Genomic DNA, 22290 nt, shown 5'->3' on the forward strand with positions numbered 1-22290 from the left:
AATCCGCTACTGATGACAGTATTACAAAAACTGAGCACATTGTACAAGAATAAGACCACCATATTATAGCATTTAATATGCCAATAAACAGTTTTATTTTTAACTTATTGCAACAAACAATGAACTCCAATCAACACATCATTGTGTTGATTGGAGGTGATCAGGTGATGCCTCATCACCTGATGAAGCATAATAATAATCTATGAATTGAACATTATTGTAGCAATAACCACAAAAAATCATTAAACTTTTGTTTAAACTTCAACAATTTATTTGAAACTGTTTGTTTTAAATAGACTGCCAAAATTTCATTATGTAATGCAAAAGTAAAATTTTCAAAGGCCATCCATACCTATGGACCCACCCAGGAGGTCCTAGAACTATAATGCATAAGTTTAGTACTTATGAATGGCTAATAATAGCATTGTGGCTACTAGAGAAATGAAATATTACTCTATTATTCCACTCCCCTTAACTTTGTATATAAATGAACAATTTCCCTTTGTGCAGTACATCCATCAAATGATGTACATCATTTAAGTTATAAGCATATACTATCACAATATTACAAATAATTAAACTTAACTCCATGAAGAATTTATAACATGAATAAGCATTAAACTGCAGGATTTATATCAGTTCCTTGTTTACATTTAACTCAGTTTACAACTAATACAAAAGTATAAATAATGAGTGCAGGTAATTATAAATTTGGCATTAAATCCAACAACAATATCCCTGACAACAGGATGGAACCCTAAACATAACTAGTCAGCTAATGTTTTTTAATCCTCAAACATGTACTTGGTAACATAGTGTAAAAAGTTAAGCTATTTATAACAAAAATCAGAAAGAAATAATTCAAAATTATTATTATTAACCATATGGTGCAATGAAGCCTGAGGCTTATGCTGCACCAGCCCAAAAAAATCCTGAGAGAGAGAAGTAGAAAGGAATCACCAAGAAAAAGAAGAATGATGATATCCAGCTCAAGATCCTGGGTGTGCCAAGCCCATACTCACCAGATGTGAGCCCCTGGGAATTACTTCTTTTTTGATACCACCTTTATTTTTTATTTTCAATCTATTATGAACAAATTAAGTCTTTTATTTTCAAAAAATAATTTAAAATATATAATTTTGGTAGAAAAAAAAAAAACTTGGATTTTTGATAGAAAAATACGTTTTCTATCAAAAACATTTTTAATTCTTTTTTATATATATATATATATATATATACAGGGTGATTCACTACCAGTGCGACAAACTTGCAGGAGGTGTAGGGGGCACAAAGACGAATCGGAATCACATAGCATTGCAGGGTCCGAAATGCCTTCGTCATGCGGTAGAGGACGTTGAACGGGAGGCTGCATGAAAAGCAATCCCGCTGGAAGTCAGCATTTGCGAACCGTTTCTGTTCAAGAAACCAAGTAGCAAAAGTCCTCCGGAGTGGATAATCCGCAGGCTCCAATGATTGGATGCGTTGCAGATGATATGAACTCATTTGGTTTGTTGACAGTATCCTCCATACAGTGGATTGGGAAATACCCAATCGTTGGCCTATCGCTCGAGTACTCGTACTCGGATTGCCTTCTGCAAGACGTAGGACATTCTCCTCATTGTCTGGCGTCCTCATTGTTCGCTCTCGATTCATGGTACCTCTCGTGAAACAACCAGTCTCACGTAATCTTCGGTGCACACGTGCAAAAATCGTATGATGAGGAGCACGCCTGTGCAGGAAACATTCCTGTTACAAGCACAGAGCGCAGTTCCAGTCCGCAGTTCCATACGCGAGGTGCATGTCGGCCAGTTCAACATTTGAATACTCGTCTATCCTACTGCCTCAGGAACCGGTTCGCAATTGCTGACTTCCAGTGGGATCGCTGTTCACGCGACCTCCCGTTCAACGTCCTCTACCGCATGACGAAGGCATTTTGGACCCTGCAATGCTAAGTGATCCCGATTCGTCTTTGTGCCCCCTACACCTCTCGCAATTTGTCACACTGGTAGTGAATCACCCTGTATATATCAAGAATAGGCTTAACTTGATCCTGCAATTTTCCTGTTTGCACAATAACCAATTGATATTTCTGGAATTTTAATAGAGAAATAAAAAAATAAAAAAAATGCTTTTGAAGATTAGTATTGGAAGTTTCAGGGTGCAGACAACATAGACAAAGAGAATGAAATAACTGAACTTGAAGACCATGCGTGCCTGGCTCCAGGTTAAGCCTCATTTACATGGGTTAAGCAGACTGGCAAGTCACTAGAGCAAGCTACTGGCCTCTCCTTCTAAGCAGACGGTTGCCATTCTAATGAGTGTCTACACACAACCACTGTATTTGGTATTAGTTGACAAGTAAATGTGAACGAAAATGGATACACTCTGTTTTAAACTGATAAATAAAAATGTTTCAGCATTATTTGAAGGAGAAATAAATAAGAAAAAATAAACTCTGGACTAGGAAATGGATATTAACTTGAGGGCACAAGTAATAGGGGTAAAAATTACCTACTGAATCTTGAAAACAGTACAACTACAAAACATATTTACACAGCATTCTCCAGTATTCAGTATCTTTCCAGAAACATTTTCATCTATAAGATACTAGGGGATTCTTGAAATGCCCCGAGAAACTTTGCATAAACCCATGTTTGTTTAATATCTGGTTAAAATTTATGCCAAGTGTGTATTGACAATATTTTCCAATTAACCTTCCATCACCTGTACCCTCAGGTTAACAAAAATGCTTACGTGGCATCTGTGAGATAAGATATCTCTTTTTGTTTTAATTATAAAAAATTGATTTTTTAGTTTTACTGAATTGAAAACAGTAATCTAATCATGTTTTACTAAACTCAATTAAAAAAACATCAAACAAAAATAAATGAAAGAAACAAATAATAATAATAATAATAAAGAAAAATTTTTCTCTAACTATTTAGAATTTTCAAAGCCACGTAATATCAAGGATAGAAATATTCTTGTTTGTGTGCACCATATCCTGAAATTTGATTAATTTATTCATGTCCCCTTCTATGTTTACTTAATCTACAGAATGTACCATGAACAGCCAAAATAACAGAACAAACTTATCTGCAAAAAGACTAAATCTCCTAAAAACTTCCTCATTCAATTCAGAAATATACTTTGTCATAGGTGGAAATTAACAATCTCAAATGTCCATTTCCACCTACAGCAACTCACTTCTTCTGACAGAATCGCTGGGCACATTCTTGCGTGGAAATCAAATATTTCCAAAAATTTCATTACCTCACTCCCCACCTTTTCTTTACTACCGAATACATCACAAGTAGCCAAACTATTAGAACAAACTTATCTATGAAAAGTTCTAACCCTCCTAAACTCTTGTTCATTTTACAAATATAAGTGGTCTCAGTTTCATTCCCAATGATGACAGAATTTTTCTGACAGAATCCCAATTATCAGTTGATTCAACCACTGCTCATCTCAGTTGTTCTAATTATTTGCAGTATGAGAGCTGTTGCTTCAAAGATGGTATTTGTGCATATGTCCGCTCTGATATTCCTTATCAGAGACGTCATAATTTGGAATCTCTTTTTGATCTTCTCTGGCTTAAAATCTCTATACACCATTCTGTTACATGGCGTCTGTGATATCAATTTGGCAGATTAGTGGAATTGGCAGACTGATATCAATCTGCCAGTTCCACTAATCATTAGAACTCTTTGACTTCCTTTCTTTAAAATTTAACTTTCTCCAGTCCAACTTTCCTAACAGATAAGTAATTTTCCTTGGCAATCACATGGATCCAGATGGACATGATGCTGAAGCTTTTGCAATTACTAAATGACCTTGCACAGATTGTTCATTTACCTACCAGAATACTAGATAATCCAAACCACACGCAAAACACTTGATCTTTTTCGTACAAACAACCCTTCAAAATACAGTAAAGGTGCGTGGTCCTTTAGATACTTCAGATCACAATGTGGAGATGGTCTCTTCTCCAATGGAGCCTTTCTCTCAGTTGTTTACCATTAACAATGTGAAATGGGATGACATGTGAGATTTCAATTATTCTTTTTACTTGGTTTGATTATTGCTTTAAATCTTATGATCCCAATGTTTGCTCAGATAATGTCAGTGAAATTATTCTTGTAGGATGAAATTCTTTATTCCAACTTAAAACCTTGTCCTTTTCTAAACATTGGCCACCCAATAAATGCAATAAGGATGTTCAATGTAAGAATTTGCGTATCGCAATTGGCATGCTTACAAATCTGTTTCATTTTCTGCTGTTCTGTTCTTTCTCGCACTTTTTTCCTCTTGTATATTAATGGCCTTTTTCAACTGACTGGAAATCCTATCCTATGGTGATAGTATGCTACAATCAGCTTTGTCCTGTGCAAACAGATTCAACTTACTATTGGTATTAATAGTGGCAAATGATACATGAAAGCAAGTTCATGCAGTGTAAGCAAAAAGAAGATATACAACACTTACCATGTCACCTGTTCACCCCCACCCATCTAACAGTTCATCTTCCTCTTGAATATATTTTTTTCTTTGTTCTTCCTTGAATATATAGTTTGTTCCAACAATTGACCACCCACTGGCTGAAGGTATATTTGCACCACCTACACTGCAGCCATTCTTCCTTAGTTTGAATTTATGTCTTCTCATGTGCAATCTTAGAATGAAATAGGATACCATCAGCACTGAGTTTACTCAATCCATTCAAAGCTTTAAACAACTCATTCAGATCTCCTCGCAGGTGCCTAGTCTCCAGGTGCTGCAGTTTTCAGAACTGAAGGCTTTCCTGGTAAAAATACCATTTGTCCCTCTCATTAATCTCATTGCTCTTATCTGCATGCATTCCATCAGATCTACATCCTTCCTAAAATGAAGACTCAATATGCAACCTGACCACTGCCTTATAAAATGGGTTAATTACTCCATATTCCTGCTGGAAAAATTCCTCTATATCACTGACAAAGCCCCATGGGCTGAGGTGGCAGCATGTATGCACAGCTCAAAGAACTTCACATCTGAAGTTCTTTGAGGGCGCTGACTCTCTTTAGAAAATACAGCTGCAAGTTACAGGCTCCGAAAACAACGATAAGTTTTTGCTTTTTATTTACATAATTGTTATTTTATATTGTACTTAATACGTAGTCTTATAGTTCTAATTACGCTGGTTATTTTTATTTTAATTTGTATAAACAGTTTTTGTAGATATACGTAATACTTTATAAAACCGTTATTTCATTCGAATATTGCAGACATTGTTTTTGTATATAGTGACAGGGAATTCAAATTTTTTAATTGAGGTAGTTAGGTAGCTCTAACGTATAATTATAGAAACAGTAATACGCTTCACTGTTTCTATTAGATAGCATAGTATTGACATTTAATTTAATTTAATTTATTGATCTTATTAATTTAAAATATCATGCCCCAAACTAGAGCAGCAAAGCAACGGGCACAAAGTGGCAGGAGTGCTGTGACTCGGGGGAGAACTGCGGGGGGCGATTCTCCAACGCATCACAGCCTAAAAAAATGTGCAACTTGTGAAATGTTTGCCGAACTATCTGGAACGGAACATGATATTGCCATGGGGGATGTCTTTGTGTGTGCGCGATGTAAGGAGTGTAAGGAAATCAGGCGACAACTCAGCATTGTTATGGGCCTATATGAGAGTTTGAAGGACAGGGTGGATGCCCTCGAAAGATCTAAATTGAGGGGCCCATCAGGCTCTCAGCTGCCCACATCAACGCCAGAGCTTGCACTTGGTCATCACGCAACACAGCGGCAACCCCCAAGGCAGACTGCGCTGGTCCCAAAGGAACTAGTAATTGTTGGTGACTCTATTGTCAGGGAAACGGGAAATATATTGTGTAAAAAGGATAGGTGGAACAGGACCAGGGTATGTCTGCCAGGGGCAAAGGTTGATGACGTTGTAGAGCAGATATCATCTTTTAAGGGCACAAAAGGTGATATAGTTGTACACGTTGGCACTAATGATATTAAGAGTAGGAGACCAGCAGAATTACTTAACAAGTACAGGTCACTGTTGAAAAAAAGCCGTGAAGTAGGGCCCTGGAAAGACTGTGCAAGGCTCAAGGGGTAGAATTTTTTTCAGCCTGGACTGTACTTGTTAACAGGAGAGATTGCTTCTACAGGGACGGGATACACTTAAATAGAAAGGGTGCAAGAATATTTGCTGATGCTATCGAGGCAGTGTTAGGTGGGTCGGAAAACTGATAGCTTGGGGGAATACAAGGACTAATAGTTTAACAGTAGCCGTAGGCAGAGGTGAAGGTGATTCTTGCACAACTTCTATTAGAATAAGTAGGGACCTGGAGGGAGGGGTGTTGGGGGTTTCAGGGATGGATGTCAGTCATCGTGAAACAGGTGGGTATATGGGATGTGTTAGAGTGGCTGGGAATAGGAATAGGTGCATGTATACTTGCATGTATACCAATGCTAGAATTATAGTAAATAAATTTGAAGTGTTGGTCAAGACATCAAAGGCGGATATTGTTGGGATATCAGAGACGTGGTGTCACCCAGATATAAGGAACGCCGAACTGGAATTTGGGGAGTACAATGTGTACAGAAAGGATAGACAGGATAGGAAGGGAGGAGGTGTTATGCTGTTAATAAAGAAAAACATAAAATCAAAAGAAGTGCATCCAGTTGATATAGATGAACAGTGCACTGTTGAGTCAGTTTGGTGTGACATAAGCACTGCGAAAGCAAAAATTAGAGTAGGAGTGTGTTATAGGCCTAATGACTCAAATGAGTACAATGAATAATTGTACAAAGAAATAGAGTGGGCTAGTAAATCAGAATGTCTTATAATGGGGGATTTTAACTTCCCAGATATTGACTGGAATTTGTGGATTGGGCACTCACACACTAGTCAGACTTTTGTGGATTTATTGGATGATTGTTTTCTGCTGCAGCATGTTCGAGACGCAACCAGAGAAAGTAATACTCTTGATCTGGTTATCAGCAGTGATCATTCATGTATTAGGAATTTGCAGATAAAAGAACCACTAGGTGGCAGTGATCACAGTGTACTGACGTGGGATTTACTTAAAGATTTAATTACCATCAGGGGTAAAGGAAAGGGTTTTTGCTTCCGTAAAGGCGAGTACAGTAGTCTCCGACAGTTTTTAAATTCTATACAGTGGGATCAACTGACGATGTTACCAACAGTAAATTCTAAGTGAGAAGCATTCAAGGAATTAATCGTGGAAGCTACTAAAAGTTTCATACCTATTAAGAAATATTGTTCAAGGTTTAGGCCTAAATGGTTGTCAAATGAACTAATGAGACTCGTAACAGAGAAGAAAAATGCATGGGATGCATATAAATTATCAAGCGACTCAGAAGCCTATGGCAGATATAAGTCAATCTGTAATCAGGTCACAAAGGAGGTTCGGCAGGCGAAGGCAGATTACGAGAAATCCTTGGCAAAAGATGCTAAGAAAAACACCAAGGATTTCTTTACTTATATAAACTCTAAAAGGAAGGGGATGAATCTGATTGGTCCACTTGACATCGATGGTTCGACTGTTGATGATCCTGCTCAGATAGCAAACAAACTGAATGAGTATTTTGCATCTACATTCACACGTGAGGCATTATTAAGGTTTGAAAATGGCAGAAGGTTATCAAATTGTAGCAGGGTGCTTAATGATCTTGTAATAACTGAGAGCAAAGTGGAAGAGAAATTGTTGAAGTTAAACGTAAGAAAAGCACCTGGGGTGGATGGGATCTATCCAGTTATATTAAAGGAGGTGGCAAAGCAACTAAGCAAACCCTTAGCCATAATTATGAGAGCATCCTTGGACTCAGGGGAGGTTCCCACGGACTGGAGATGTGCAAATGTATCCCCAATTCACAAAGGGGGATCGAAGGGTGACACGAGTAATTACAGACCAGTTAGTTTAACTTCTGTTCCGGGTAAAATAATGGAGTCGCTGGTTAAAGATGCATTGCAGGATCATCTAGACAAGACTGCAGCAATAATTCAGACACAGCATGGGTTTGTTAAGGGAAAGTCTTGTCTGACAAATTTGATAGGATATTATGATGTGGTTACAAAGGAACTGGATGAAAAAAACAATTTTGATATCATATATTTGGATTTCAGGAAAGCTTTTGACACTGTTGCGCATGGAAGACTATTGTACAAATTGGAGCAGAATGGTATTAAGGGTAAGTTGCTACAATGGATAAAAGGATGGTTAAGTGCGAGAAGACAGTGGGTGGTAATCAATGGGTGCTGCTCTTCTTGGACTAATGTTATTAGTGGAGTCCCACAGGGTTCGGTGTTAGGTCCACTGTTGTTTTGTATATTTATCAATGATATTGATGAAGGTATATCAGGCTTAATGTCGAAGTTTGCAGATGATACAAAGGTTGGCAGGGTTGTTAATGACAGTGATGGCAGTCTTCTACTGCAACAGGATCTAGATAATTTGGGCAGATGGGCTAAGAAGTGGCAATTGAAGTTTAACCTTGACAAATGCAAAGTACTGCATATGGGTAGAAATAACCCCAGAGAAACGTACCAACTGTGTGGTACTACACTTAAGGTGGTAGAAAATGAAAAAGACCTGGGAGTAATTGTGCAGTCAGATATGAAGTTCTCTGAGCAATGCAGACAGGCTGCCAGGGCAGGTCATGGGGTTTTGTCAATGATATGTAGGAATTTTGCTAGCAGGGAAAAGGAGGTGATTATCCCTCTGTGTATAAGGCAATGGTCAGGCCACGCCTTGTGTACTGCGTACAGGTCTGGAGACCTCATTTTAGGAAGGATGTAGATTTACTTGAACGGGTACAGAGAAGGGCAACAAGATTGGTGAGGGGAATGAAGGGATCCTCTTACCAAGAGAGGCTTAAGTTCTGCAAATTGCAGTGGCTGGAGACTAGGCACCTGCGCGGTGATCTGATTGAGGTATATAAGGCCTTGAATGGATTGAGCACGCTGAATTCTGATGGGATCCTTCCACTTGTTCAGATTACAAACCTAAGGGGGCATAAATTCAAATTAAGGAAAGACAGATGCAGAATAGATGTGCGGAAATTTGCCTTTAGCCAGCGAGTGGTTAATTGCTGGAACAAACTTCCATCTGTCGTTGTGGAAGTTGATAGGTTGAATAAATTTAAGAAGGAACTGGACAGGCATTTGGAGGGAATGGTGTGATTTTTTTTTTTTTTTTTTTTTTTTTTGGCTGATGCTGCATAAGCTCATACATTTGCTTTCTTGCATCACATGCCACTGCTACTACTACTACTATTTTCCACTGCCTTGAGTGTGGTACCACACAGCTGGTACCTGTTTTTTCCTAACATATAGTAATTTTTGTAATATGACTGCTGATGATATCATTACAAGTTAAAACTATTTCTACTGGTTACAATTCATTTTTAACACTTTTACAGTTTAAACCTAATACACTTTATATGCAGCTGAAATAATACAGTAAACTAGTGTAAAATACAATTTAAAAACATTGCGTGGATGACTTCTTTTGGTATGCTTTGTCTAGAATGTCACAGAACAACATCCAGCAGCAGCAGTCTACTAACATATGTTTGTTCCATCAACCTTGGTAGTGACTTTCCATTAACTTAATGTCTATGCCATATTGTTTCCCTCCTGCTTGCCACTCACTTTGCCAAGGTTTTTAGGAAACAATTCAAAATTAAAATGCAAGAAATGAAGTTTCAGTGACATACAGAGGTGGATTTAAACTTGTTGTGGCCCTAAGCTATAACGTATATTAGCCCCTTCTCTCTTACACTTCACCTGTGAAAATATCAAAAAAGTATTTTTTAAGATGGACTGAGGCCCTAAGCTGTAGCTTGTTTAGCTTATATATAAATCCGGCCCTGGTGACATACCACATCCCATTTCTTTATATACATAGAGCAGTTTCTGAAGTCCATCTTTATGTGCGAGACCTATGGTTATCCAAAAGGTTTTCACAAAGCCATTTGAAAGCCTGTAACTCTTAGTTCTAATAACTGAGGCTTTCTCCAAGCTTCCTTCTTGCAGAAGTTCTCTGATCTCATGCCCACAGCGATTCCCTCTTTCACTTTTATCTGATCTTTAGAAATTTCTCACTTAAGTAATGAAATCTTCTCAAATTCATCTTACCCAAAAAACTCCTCATTAGGTCAAGTTTAATGTAGAGGGGTAGAAGGAAAATCTTCAGTGAATCCACTAATGGACACTACACATTCCTGGTTCATGTGTGCTTCTTTGAGGCTATACATATCTGATATAATGGTCTACAGTAGGACAGCTGTTCCATAGGCATAGAAAATATTTTGCGAACCGTTCTTGCGTACCAATGACTTTGAGATCACTGCAGATATTTCACTGATGAATAGGGATAGACAGCTTTAAGTTCTCATTATATAAGAGAGCAACCTTTAAACTTCACTGTGGGCGATCAATGAAGAGGCATCATTCAGACGTAATGTGTATTTATGACAATTTCCTAAACACTCCATTGATATCTTGGCTGTACCTGAGCAGACCATTTATATAAAGAATGTTGCCAAAACTTGATTTCTTTCTGAATAATGAGACATTCTGACATTTTTCTTAAAAAAAAGTATATCTGCTTTACTCTCGAGGCAAGAAATTTGGTTCTATCTTTGGAGAGGGCTAGCATCTCTAGCCCTCTCTAAAGATAGAGCCAAACAGATCAGTCAATTCATCTTGAGTAAACAGATCCAACTACAATGTCTCTTCATCTGTTGTATGTGTACTTATGATCAGCTGAAGTTTTCAAGTGATCAAGAGTTTTCTCAGTTTTCTCTACCAACTGCACCTTCATTGTATCATATTCTGTATTTTAAAGAATCTAGTCCATGCTGTGGGTGTACAGAAATGGCATACTATCATTGTGAGAGATTGGTCTTGTTAATGAATTTTTGTTCTGATAAACAATTGTTTGCTTATTCTTCACTGAGAAACATTACCGTTACAAAAACAACAATCACCATAGTGATCTTTCGGATCCTTCCAAATGGGTATGACAAACAGCATTAACTATTTCCAATTGTTCAAACCAATCACATAATCCACTGGAACAAGTGATACAAATAACATGTGGTGCACATGCCTTATTCTGGTCACCTAGAGGAATGCCAAAGTATAACTCAAATTTTCTGAACGTCTATCATGATAATACACCATTATGATTTAGTTAGCAAAGAGTCGAAAATCTGTACCAGATTTTTGGGGGACACACTTTCGAGGCATGACAATGAATGCATTTCAGTAATTGGTCTTGTTTTATCTGAAACAATGTATAATTAAATTATGAAATAACAAGGATATAGATTTTTTTTTTTTTTTTTTTTTTTATGAAAACCCCAAACACGAGAGGATTAGAACCTATAGTACTTAGTACCGTGCTTGGGTTGGAGGTTGAGAAGACAAAAGAAGATATTTGTTGACATTAGACTTTAACTTCTGTACATTGTAATTTTCAGGAAATACATATGAAGGAAGGTTGTTCCAGAAAACAGCAGTTGAATGAATAAACGAGGAAGATGAAAAGTTGGTGCTGTGAGTTTGAAGTTGGACAGTAAATGGATGTTGGCTGGTGGCAGCACGTGTTTGGACTGATTTGAAAGAGAGAGAGCTGGAATTGTAGAAGCCAATTCAGAAGAACAGTGCCCATGGAAGTATCTGTAGAAAAGGCATGCAGCAGAAACAATACGTCTATGAGACAGAGAGTGGAGAGACTCTGCTAGAGAGGAGTCATTAATTAACCTAACTGACCTCTTCTGAATGGAATCTAGAAGCCTGAGAGAGGTTTTGGGAGCACCGCCCCAGATGTGGGAACAATATTCCATGGTAGGGCGGATTTGTGATTTGTACAGAATGAACAGTTGTTTGGAAGAAAAGTAATGCCGAGAGCGAAAGAGAAAACCAAGTTTTTTAGATGCACAGGAAGCAATATTTGTAATATGCTTGTGCCAAGAGAAATTAGAAGTCAGGGTAATCCCCAAAAGAGATATATCATTTTGTCTAGAAATCGGAGTGTCACCAAAGATAAGCATAGGAGCATAAGAATCCTTTTTGCGAGATAAGACAAGACTAAGTTTTAGATGGATTGAAATCAACTAAGTTGTCTTTGCCACACTGCAGAATTACCTGGAGATCGGCATTTAAGGAATTGGTAGCGGATATTCAAGAAGTTGAAGCTGATTGAGCAGAGCAAGGTTCTTCAAAATGGAAAGTGGAATCCAATGTGCTATAATCAGCAAAACTATGATTAGGATTTCCAGTCAATGGAAGAAGGTCATTAATATACAAGAGGAAAAGAGCAGGGGAAAGAACTGAAACTCTGGGGACACCAGCATTAGTGGGGAAGTTAGAAGACAGAGAGCCATCTACCATCACCCTCAGTGAGCAATCAGAGAGAAAACTGGATAACCAATTTAAAAAAAAACAGTTGTCAAACCAAAAGATGGAAGCTTGTTTAGAAGACCTTTATGCCAAACATGATCGGAAGCCTTTGAGATGTCAACAGCAACTGCTTGTGTTTTACCAAACTTTTCCATTGAATTTGTCCATAAATGGGTAACATAAGGCAGAATATCACCAGTCGAACAACACTGGAATCCATACTGGCAATTGTTGATCAGCCAGAAGGTTTCTAGGTAGTTCAAGAGTTGGCGGTTAATTGATTTCTCCATTACTTTAGAAAGAGTAGAAGTAATTGCAATGGAGAAATACCATCTGCAGCTTTCTTAGCATCAAGATTCGTCAAAATTCTTCTGACATTCTTTTGACGAAAGACCACAGGAGGCATTTATTGGAGCGTGTTGGGAATGGTCGGAGGTGTTTTACCAAGATCATTAATACATGAGTTGGAAGAAAAATTGGATTCTAATGGGATCCTTGGCTGAAGTGACAACAGAATCATCTGGTTTTGACAGAGGTGGGAGCAGAGATGGAAAAAAGTTGCGGCCAATAGCTTTGGCAAGAGACCAGAATTCTCAGCTATCATCAGGGCGAGAAGCAAGTTTTCTACTCTTAGTCTGTTCAAAATCTAGTTTGGACTGATTAATGACTGCTTTACAATTGTTACGAGCTCTGGTCTAGGCAGAAAATGAAACTGAAGAATTGGAAACAAGCCAATTACAATATGCAACGTCAATTACAATATGCTTCTCTTGAACAGCCTTAGCACATTTATTGGAAAACCAAGGTTTATTTAAAGGACGAGATTTTAAAGTAGAGTGTGAGATAAAGGATTCCATTCCTACAAAAATAATTTCACTGACACAATCTGAGCAAACACTGACTTCAGAAGTTTTGAAACAGTAATACGACCAAGGAAAAGAAGAAAAGAAATTTTGCAGGTCATCCCATTTTGCATCCTTGTAATGCCAAACAATACAAGGTTTGGAATAGCCATGAGATAAAGGCTCCATTGGAGAAGAGACAATCACCAAGTTGTGATCTGAGATACTTAAAGGACCACTAACTTCAACCATGTACTTAGAAGGGTTGCTTCTGTGAAAAAGATCAAGCGTGTTGGCTGTATGGTTAGGATTCTCCAGTATTCTTATAGGTAAATGAACAATCTGTGCAAGGTCATTAGAAATTGCAAAAGCCTCAGCATCTCAACCATCTGGGTCGGTGTGACTAGAAAACGGAAGCCAGCTGGAGTTGTGAGCATTAAAATCACCAAGGAACCTTACCTCACTGTTAGGAAAGTTGGACTGGAGAAAGTCAAGTTGCAAAGAGAGGAAGTCAAAGAGCTCCCAGTGGTTTGTGCAGTTGGGAGAACGGTAGAGACAACAGATGAATTTGACACAATGAGGTAGAGAAATTTTAAGTCTGAGAAGATCGAAAAGAGGAGATTCCAAATTACCTAGTCTCTGACAGGGAATATCGGAACGGACATATGCACAAGTACCACCTTTGAGAAGAAAGGAATCATACAGCGAATAATTTGGGCAACTGAGATGAGCAGTAATTGAATCAACCGATAACTGAGATTCTGTCAGAAAAAGTACATATGGTGTGGAAGACTGCAAGTGGAAATGGACATCATTGAGATTAAAATTGAGACCACGTATATATGTGAAATGAACTAGGAAGTGTTTGGGAGGTTTAGATCTTTTCGCAGATAAGCTTACTCTATTAGTTTGACAATTCATTGTGTATTCAATAATAAGAAAAAGTTGGGGAACATGCTGTATGAAGTAATGAAATTTTTGGATATGGTATACACATGGTAAGACTATACCCAGATCCTTGACATAACGTGGCCTCGACAATGCCTCCCACACACACACACTAGGGAGAGTCTTTAGATTCCCTCCAGTCACTATCTGGCAGAGTAGAGGTAGCAAGATTATACACTAGCTGATCCTGAAACCTTCTAAAGAGTTACCAATATGTTCAGTCCGACTAACTAGCAGCCGGCCTGCGAATACCGTTTTAGAGCTGTACCCTCAAACTGTAAGAAAGATTGGATCTTGCCATGATGTTCACCATAACCTCAAAAGTCATCAGTCATACTGCCTGACGGAAGAGATGGGGAAGGGTTGACCGGAACTTAGCTCTGGAGACTAAACATGGGTTCCACCAATTCAAGCCTCCTAATAGTGTATGCAATATAAATTTTTAAGGGGAGACTGAAACTATAGAGAATCAGCCATAAATTTTGCATATGAATTTTAAGGTAAAATATTAAAACACACATTTATGAGGGTTGTTTGATAAGTTATAGCATAGCAAAGGAATTATTATTATCTGATGCTGATTTTTGCATTATTTTTCAATACAGTCTCCTTGTAATGAAGTGCACTTTTTCTAGCAATGTTCCAGATTTATGATCCCAGCTAGTCACTTCCTTGAAAATCATGAAAAAAAAGGGAGTGAGGCCCTATAACCTGACCATCCAAACCAAATTTCCTTTCAAAAAACTGAATTGCCTTAGGATGCCTAACCTATTTAGTAAATTAATTGAAGATCAGTTTATAATTCCAATAAGTTTCTGTGCACTCTGATAATTTATAATCATCCCATGCATTTTAATTCTCTGCCACCATTGTCATCAGTTCATTATTTAGGTCCAAATCCTGAATATCTAGTAATTGGCATAAAAATATGGTGGGCTATAACAGATTATAAACTGTACTTTTATATCTATGTATGAGGGTCAAATTTCCTTTCAGATAAGATGGTTTTTAGTTTTGAGAATAGGTGGAAATCAGATGGGGCTGGATCTTAGGAGTATGATGGATGGGGAAACAATTCATAGCCAGCCTGATAAACTGAAGCCATGACAACAGTCCAATGTGTGAACAGGTGAATTGTCTGGATGAAATACCTTTAGTCCTCTAACTTGACTGCATTGCAATTTTGTTACTATATTAGCATAGTACTGTCCATTTATTGTATGTCCCTTTGGAAGATAATTTACCATTATTATCGATTTTGAATCCCAGAAGGTTGATGCGTGGACTGTGCCTATCACATGACCTTGCTTGATGATGGGACTGACCTGGCCTTCTTTGGAAGTGGGGAATCAGCATGCATCTATTATTTTGATTGCAGTTTTGATTCTGATCAGTAGTGATAAAGCCATGTTTCATTCACAGAAAAGAGAAAAACACATGAGAGGTCATCTGCAAATAATGTTTTGTTTTAAAGCAATAACTGAAAAAAAAAAAAAAAAAGAAGAAGAATTTAATTTGGAGATGCATTAGAAATAATTTGTTCATATTAGCATCAATACATGCATATGCCTTCTCATAAACTATGGTTAATAATAAAGAGAGGTCACTTCAGTCAACAAGGAACAAAAATAATTTTGGATTTTGATTGTAATAATCAAAAGGAAATAAGTATTAAACAAGATGTATCATGGGGATGTTATATAGCTCAAGATATTACTACTAATACCTATATGTACGTAGTATTATCTGCAAAGATAATATCATCAGAGAATGAAAAGCATATGGTTAAAAAATTAATGATGAAGGCAGACAGCTATTCAACACAGCAAATGTTTAATGTTGACGAGACTGCTCTGTATCGGAAAAAAATGCTGGATCAAACATACATTGCCAAAGAGGAAAAGACAATGCCAGGTTTCAAGGTGTCAAAAGATAGGGCCAAACTTTTTCTTCGGGCTAATGCAGCGCGAGATTACAGATTAATACCACTGCTTGTGTACCATTCTAGAAATCCTCGTGCATTTAAGGGCATCAATAAAGACATCCTACCTGTGCATTTCTGATCGAACCAGAAAGCATGGATAACAATATCTCTTTTTGAGGATTGTTTTAAATGCTGCTTCATTCCCGAGATTGAAAAATATTGTAAAGACAATGACATTCTTTTCAAGATTCTGCTTCTATTAGATAATGCTCCTGGACATCCTATGCATCTAGATCAGCATTTCTCAAACTGTGTTCCGTGAGATGCGAACAAGTGTTCTGCAAAAAATCGTAATTAATAATTAAATAAAAATAAAATAAATAAATTTTGCATAATTGTAGTGTACACCACTTTTGTATCATTATAATATTTAACATAATTTTTTTCGGTTATTAATATACTAGCATAGACTAATAATCAAATAGACCATGGAAAACTTTATTTTTGAGGGCTTTGCACAGATAGAAGTACGCGTAGAGGTAATGACATCTACGAAAAAGTAGCAATGTCGTGATCTAGTATGCTATTTGTATGCAATTTAGTCTGGAGTACACGGGTTGAAGGAGAGGAGGAAGCGAACCGATATCATAAATAGATTCGCTTCCCTGTATACATGTTTTTTTTTCATAATTATTAGTATTTCGAAATATTATTATTAAAATATGTGACCATGGATTTGTGGTTGAAAAAAGGAACTTTAAAACAAGACGCAAAGTACTACTAGTAGTGCAACTGTGGTCAATGAAAACAAACACAATATTGTCACACTTCAAAGTGAGGAGATGAATGATCGCAGCTTTCTGTTCCCCAAAAATCTGAAGTGAAAATACATGAACCAACTAATAAAAGACCAAAACGAAAGTATAATGACAGTTATTTGAATTTCAGCTTTACATGTGTTGGAAATAAATATGCTCCTGATGCACAGTGCATCATATGTAATAAAATATTAGCAACAGTTCTTTGGCTCCTGCTAAACTTGTGTTTCATAAGTGTTCCGTGAATATATTGTGAGATGAAAAGTGTTCCGTGAATAAAAAAGTTTGGGAAACGCTGATCTAGATGATTTTAATTTGAACATGAGAGTCATATTTCTGCCACCAAACATGACTTCACTCATCCAACCTATGGATCCGGGTGTTATTTTGAATTTAAAAGCATACTATTTATGCACATTTATTTGCTCAGGAATTGTCTGCAGTAGACAGTGAGAAAAATTTTAAGTTACGAGAATTTTGGAAATCTTACAATATTTACCATGCCATCTTAAACATTAATAAGGCCTGGGAGGAAATTACTAAAAGCTGTTTAAATGGTGCATGGAAGAAAATATGCCCATGGCACATAAAAGGCTTCAAAGGGTTTGAAAAAGACGAATCATATGAAGTCAAAGAGAAGATTGTAAAGGCTGCAGAGCCACTTCAGTTGGAGGTTGTTGCCAAAGATGTGGAGGAGATAACAGAGGAAAAAGAGAAGGAATTATCTAAAGAACTTATTGACTTGCAGGCAGCGATAGTGAAAGAAGAAAAAGGTGACGAAGCTCAAGATGAACCAAATGAGGAGCCGAGATGCTTCATCAACAGAGAAATGGCAATGTCATTTTGTGAAATTGCATCGGCAATGGTGAGGTTTGAGAAAATGAATCCTGACAGCGTAACGATTCTTAAAAGTTAACAGAGGGGTGAATGATATGCTTGCTTGCTACAAAGAAATCTACAACGAAAAGAAAAAACCCACCATCCAGTCACCCATTAATATGTTCTTTCGTAAGGTTAAGCAGTCAACCCTTTCTAAATCTCCACAGCCCTCAACCTCCAAGCGACGTACTTATCAGCTGAAGACGTCGATTCTGGCAACAATGCTCGAGAGGTAAAACTAACGGATGTTATGCCTGTCTCCTCTCTTTTTTGTAATTTCATAAATTACATGCTTTTGTAATTTTTCGTGTGCATGAGATAAAAAAATTGAATAAATACAATAAATAATTCTATTCACATGTTCATCGAACATTTCTTTTTTGATTCAATCAATTCAGCAAGCACAGTTGCGAGTGCTGCATAAGCATGGGGGAAATTGCAACCCATGTAAAATCTGACTTAGTTCCACAGAATGCAACCCTTATGTTAATCGGGGAGTGGCTGTATCTAGAGAAATGGCATGCAGCAGAAACAGAACATCTATGAGACAGAGAGTAGAAAGACCTTGTAAGAGATGAGTCATTAATTCACTTAACTGGCCTCTTTTGAATGGAGTACAGAAGCCTGGAGAAAATAACACCAAGAGATTGAAAGAGAAAACCCAGTTTCTAAATGCAGAGTAAGAAATATTTGTGATACGCTTAGGCCAACAGAGAGAGAGATATTAGAATTCAGAGTAATCCTCAATAGAGATATGTGATTCAGTGTTGGGTCCAATACTGTTTTCTGTATTTATTAATGATATTGATGGTGGTATATCAGGCTTAATGTCTAAGATACAAAGATACAAAGGTCGGCATGATTTGTTAATGACACTAATGACAGTACGCTACTGCAACAGTATCAAAGATGAGAAGAGGAGCTAAGAGGTGGCAACTGAAGTTTAACACTGACTAATGTAAAGTACAGGTAACTCCCGCTTAATGCTGATAATTCGTTCCGGAAAAACAGAGCGCTAAGTGAATCCGCACTAAGTGAGCATCGCATTCCCATAAGGTAACATAGATATTTGTGAGTTGCGGTCAGTGCCACAGGATATTTCCTAATCAATAATAAATGGTAGTGAAAAGATGCAAAAATGTTGGTCAAAATATTTAATATTCAAATATTTCTACGTATAAAATATTCTGCATTACATAACGTATATAATTATGTGGTAAATACTTAAGTATCAAGATGAAACTACCATCAAGGGTAAAGGGAAGGGTTGTTTTTCGTAAAGGTGACTACAGTGGTAACAGACAGTTTTTAAATTCTGTAGAGTGGGATCAACTGATAATGTTACCAACGGTGAATTTTAAATGGGAAGCCTTCAGGGACTTAATCTTGGAGGCTAGTTAGGTTTTTCATACCAAGAAATACTGTTCAAGGTTCAGGACTAAATGGATGTTGGATGAATTAATGAGGCTCGTGGCAGAGAAGAAAAATGCAAAATGAATGGGATACATATAAATTATCAGGCGACACAGAAGCCTATGACAGATATAAGCAAGTCTGTAATCTAGTCACAAAGGAGGTTAGGCAGGTGAAGGCAGATTACGAGAAATCTTTGACAAAGGACACAAAGAAAAACAGCAAAGTTTTCTTTACTTATGTAAACCCGAAAAGAAAGGGGGATGAATTAGATTGGTCCACTTAACATGGATAGTTCGACTATTAATGATCCTGCTCAAGTAGCTGATAAACTGAATGAGTATTTTGCATCTACATTCACACATGAGGAGTTGTTCCAGGAGGGGAATGCCAGATGTTTATCAAACTCTAACAGGGAGCTAAGTGATTTTGTGATAACTGAGAGAAAAGTGGCAGAGAAATTGTTGAAGTTAAACATAAAAAAGGCATGGGGCAGATGGAATTTATCCAGTTTTAATGAAGGAGGCAGCAAGGGAAGTAAGCAAACCCTAAGCCGTAATTTTGATATCGTATACTTGGATTTCAGGAAAGATTTTGATACTGTTGCACATGAAAGATTGCTGTACAAATTGGAGCGGTATGGCATTAAGGGCAAGTTACTGCAATGGATAAAGGAATGGTTGAGTGGGAGATGGCAGAGTGGTAATAAATGGACACTGCTCTACTTGGACTCTATGTTATTAGCAAAGTCCCCCAGGGTTTGGTAGGCGCCTCCGTAGCCAGGTGGGAAGGAGCAGCAGTGCGTAGCACACGCTTCTTGATTAGACCGGGGTTCGAGCCCGTCACCACCAAATACGGAGGATGCGGAAAGGTCATTCAGGGAATGACCACCGCATATCCCGGAGCAATATGGCCTTAGTTGCTAATGCTCCTAAAAACCAAATAACAACAACAACAACCAGGGTTTGGTGCCGGGCCCATTGTTGGTTTGTGTATTTATCAATGATAATGATGAAGTATATCAGGCTTAACATCCAAGTTTGCAGATGATACAAAGGTTGGCAGGGTTGTTAATAACATTAAAGGCAGTATGTCACTGCAACAGGATCACAAAAAGTTAGGCAGATGGGCTGAGCAGTGGCAACTGACATTTAACATTGACAAATGCAAAGTACTGCATATGGGTAGCAGTAACCCAAAAGAAACATACCAACTATGTGGTACTACACTCTGGGAGGTGGAGAATGAAAAATACCTGTGAGTAATTGTGCAGTCAGTTATGAAGTTCTCTGAGCAGGGCAAACATGCTCCCAGAGCAGGCAATGATATATAGCAATTTTGCTAGAAGAGACAAGGAGGTGATTATCCCTTTGTATAAGGCAATGGCCAGGCCACACTGAATACAGGTCTGGAGGCCTCATTTTAGGAAGGATGTAAAGTTTCTAGAAAGAGTACAGAGAAGGGCAACAAGATTGGTGAGAGGAACAAAGGGAAGTACTTATGAAGAAAGGCTTAAGTTCTGCAAGTTGCAGCAACTGGAAACTAGGTACCTGTGAGGTGATCTGATTGAGGTGTATAAGGCCTTGAATGGTTTGAGTAGGCTCAATGCTGATGGGATACTTCCACTTGCTCAGACTAAGAACCTGAGGGGGCATAGATTCAAACTGAGGAAAGACAGTTGTAGAATAGATGTGTGGAAGTTTGCCTTTAGCCAGCAGGTAGTTGACTGCTGTTACAGACTTCCATCTGTTGTGGAAGTTGATAGCTTAAATAAATTTAATGCTAAACTAGACAAACAAACCAGTACTGGAGGAAAGGGACTTGGGTGTTACGATACGGTCAGACATGAAATTCTCTGAGCATTGTAAACAGGTTGCAAGGAAGGCCCATGGTGTCCTATCGATGATCTATCGAACTTTTGCAAGTAGAGATAGGGACGTGATAATCCCATTATATAAGGCTTATGTTAGACCACACTTGGAATACTGTGTTCAAGTATGGAGACCGCACCTGAAGAAAGACATCGAGCTTCTTGAAAGGGTGCAAAGAAGGGTAACTCGCCTGGTGAGATCGGCAAAAGGGCGTCCTTATGAAGAAAGACTTCGAATATGTGGGTTGCAGAGTTTGGAAACTAGACACCTTAGAGGAGATTTGATTGAGGTGTTTAAGGCTCTGAGAGGCATCAGTAAAATGAATCAGGACAAAATTTTCAAGATTATAAATGATGCTAGAACTAGGGGACATAAATTCAAGTTACGGGGGGAAATGTTTAGATTGGATTGTAGGAAGTTCTATTTTAGCCAGCGAGTTATAAATTACTGGAATAAGTTGCCTTCATGGGTGGTAGAGGCCGACAGTTTGGGGAAATTCAAAGGTCATCTGGATAGTACTTTCGGGTAAGGGAAGCACATAGGATGATAGGTTTAATTTCCTTTTTATTTTATTTTTTTTATTTATTAATTATTATTATTTAGTTATTTATTTATTATTATTATTTTTTTTTTGTTTTTATCATTGTTTTGTTCGGATTTTTTTTTTTTTTTTGGCTGGTGCAGCATAAGCCATAGGCTTTCTTGCACCATGCGGCCGTTACTAATACTAATACTAACATTTAGAGTGACCAGATTATAGACCTGTAACTTCCATCTATCGTTGTAGAAGTTCATAGCTTGAATAGGTTCAAGGCAGAACTAAACAGATTTGGAGCAAGTGGATGGGTGAAATGACAAGGGTTTGTTTTTTTTTTTTTGTTTTTTTTGGCTGATGGCGTATAAGCTTGCTTTCTTGCATCATATGCCTTTACTAATGCTAATGATCTTCCCTAGAAATTGGAGTGTCATCAAAGGTAAGCACAGGAGCAGAAGAATCCTTTTTGTGAGATATAAAACAGGACAGAGGTTTAGAAGGATTGAAATCAACTAAGTTATCTTTTCCCCACTGAAGTTGGAGATAAGCATTTAAAGAATTCATAGCAGATATCGAGAACTTGAAGCTTTGGACAAGCAAGAACTTGGGCAAGGTTTCTCAAAGGGG

At 37.7% G+C, this 22290-nt stretch overlaps 1 protein-coding gene across 3 annotated transcripts in view; it reads right to left on the reverse strand.

Moving 5' to 3' along the window:
* Positions 1-22290, reverse strand: part of MFS18 (major facilitator superfamily transporter 18) — a 299997-nt gene that overhangs the window by 271290 nt on the left and 6417 nt on the right. The window contains exon 1 of one of the 3 annotated variants that reach the window (XM_090373374.1): positions 16273-16371. The exons of the other annotated variants lie outside the window; for them this stretch is intronic. Within the exon in view, the coding sequence (XP_090229500.1) occupies positions 16273-16280 (8 nt within the window). The 5' untranslated portion in view covers positions 16281-16371. Of the gene's footprint in view, positions 1-16272; positions 16372-22290 lie in introns of those variants that run through there. 3 annotated transcript variants of the gene reach the window in all.

This window comes from Mastigoproctus giganteus, chromosome 5 (genome assembly GCF_048544385.1).
Source record: "Mastigoproctus giganteus isolate SK-2022 chromosome 5, ASM4854438v1, whole genome shotgun sequence".
Taxonomy (NCBI): domain Eukaryota; kingdom Metazoa; phylum Arthropoda; class Arachnida; order Uropygi; family Thelyphonidae; genus Mastigoproctus; species Mastigoproctus giganteus.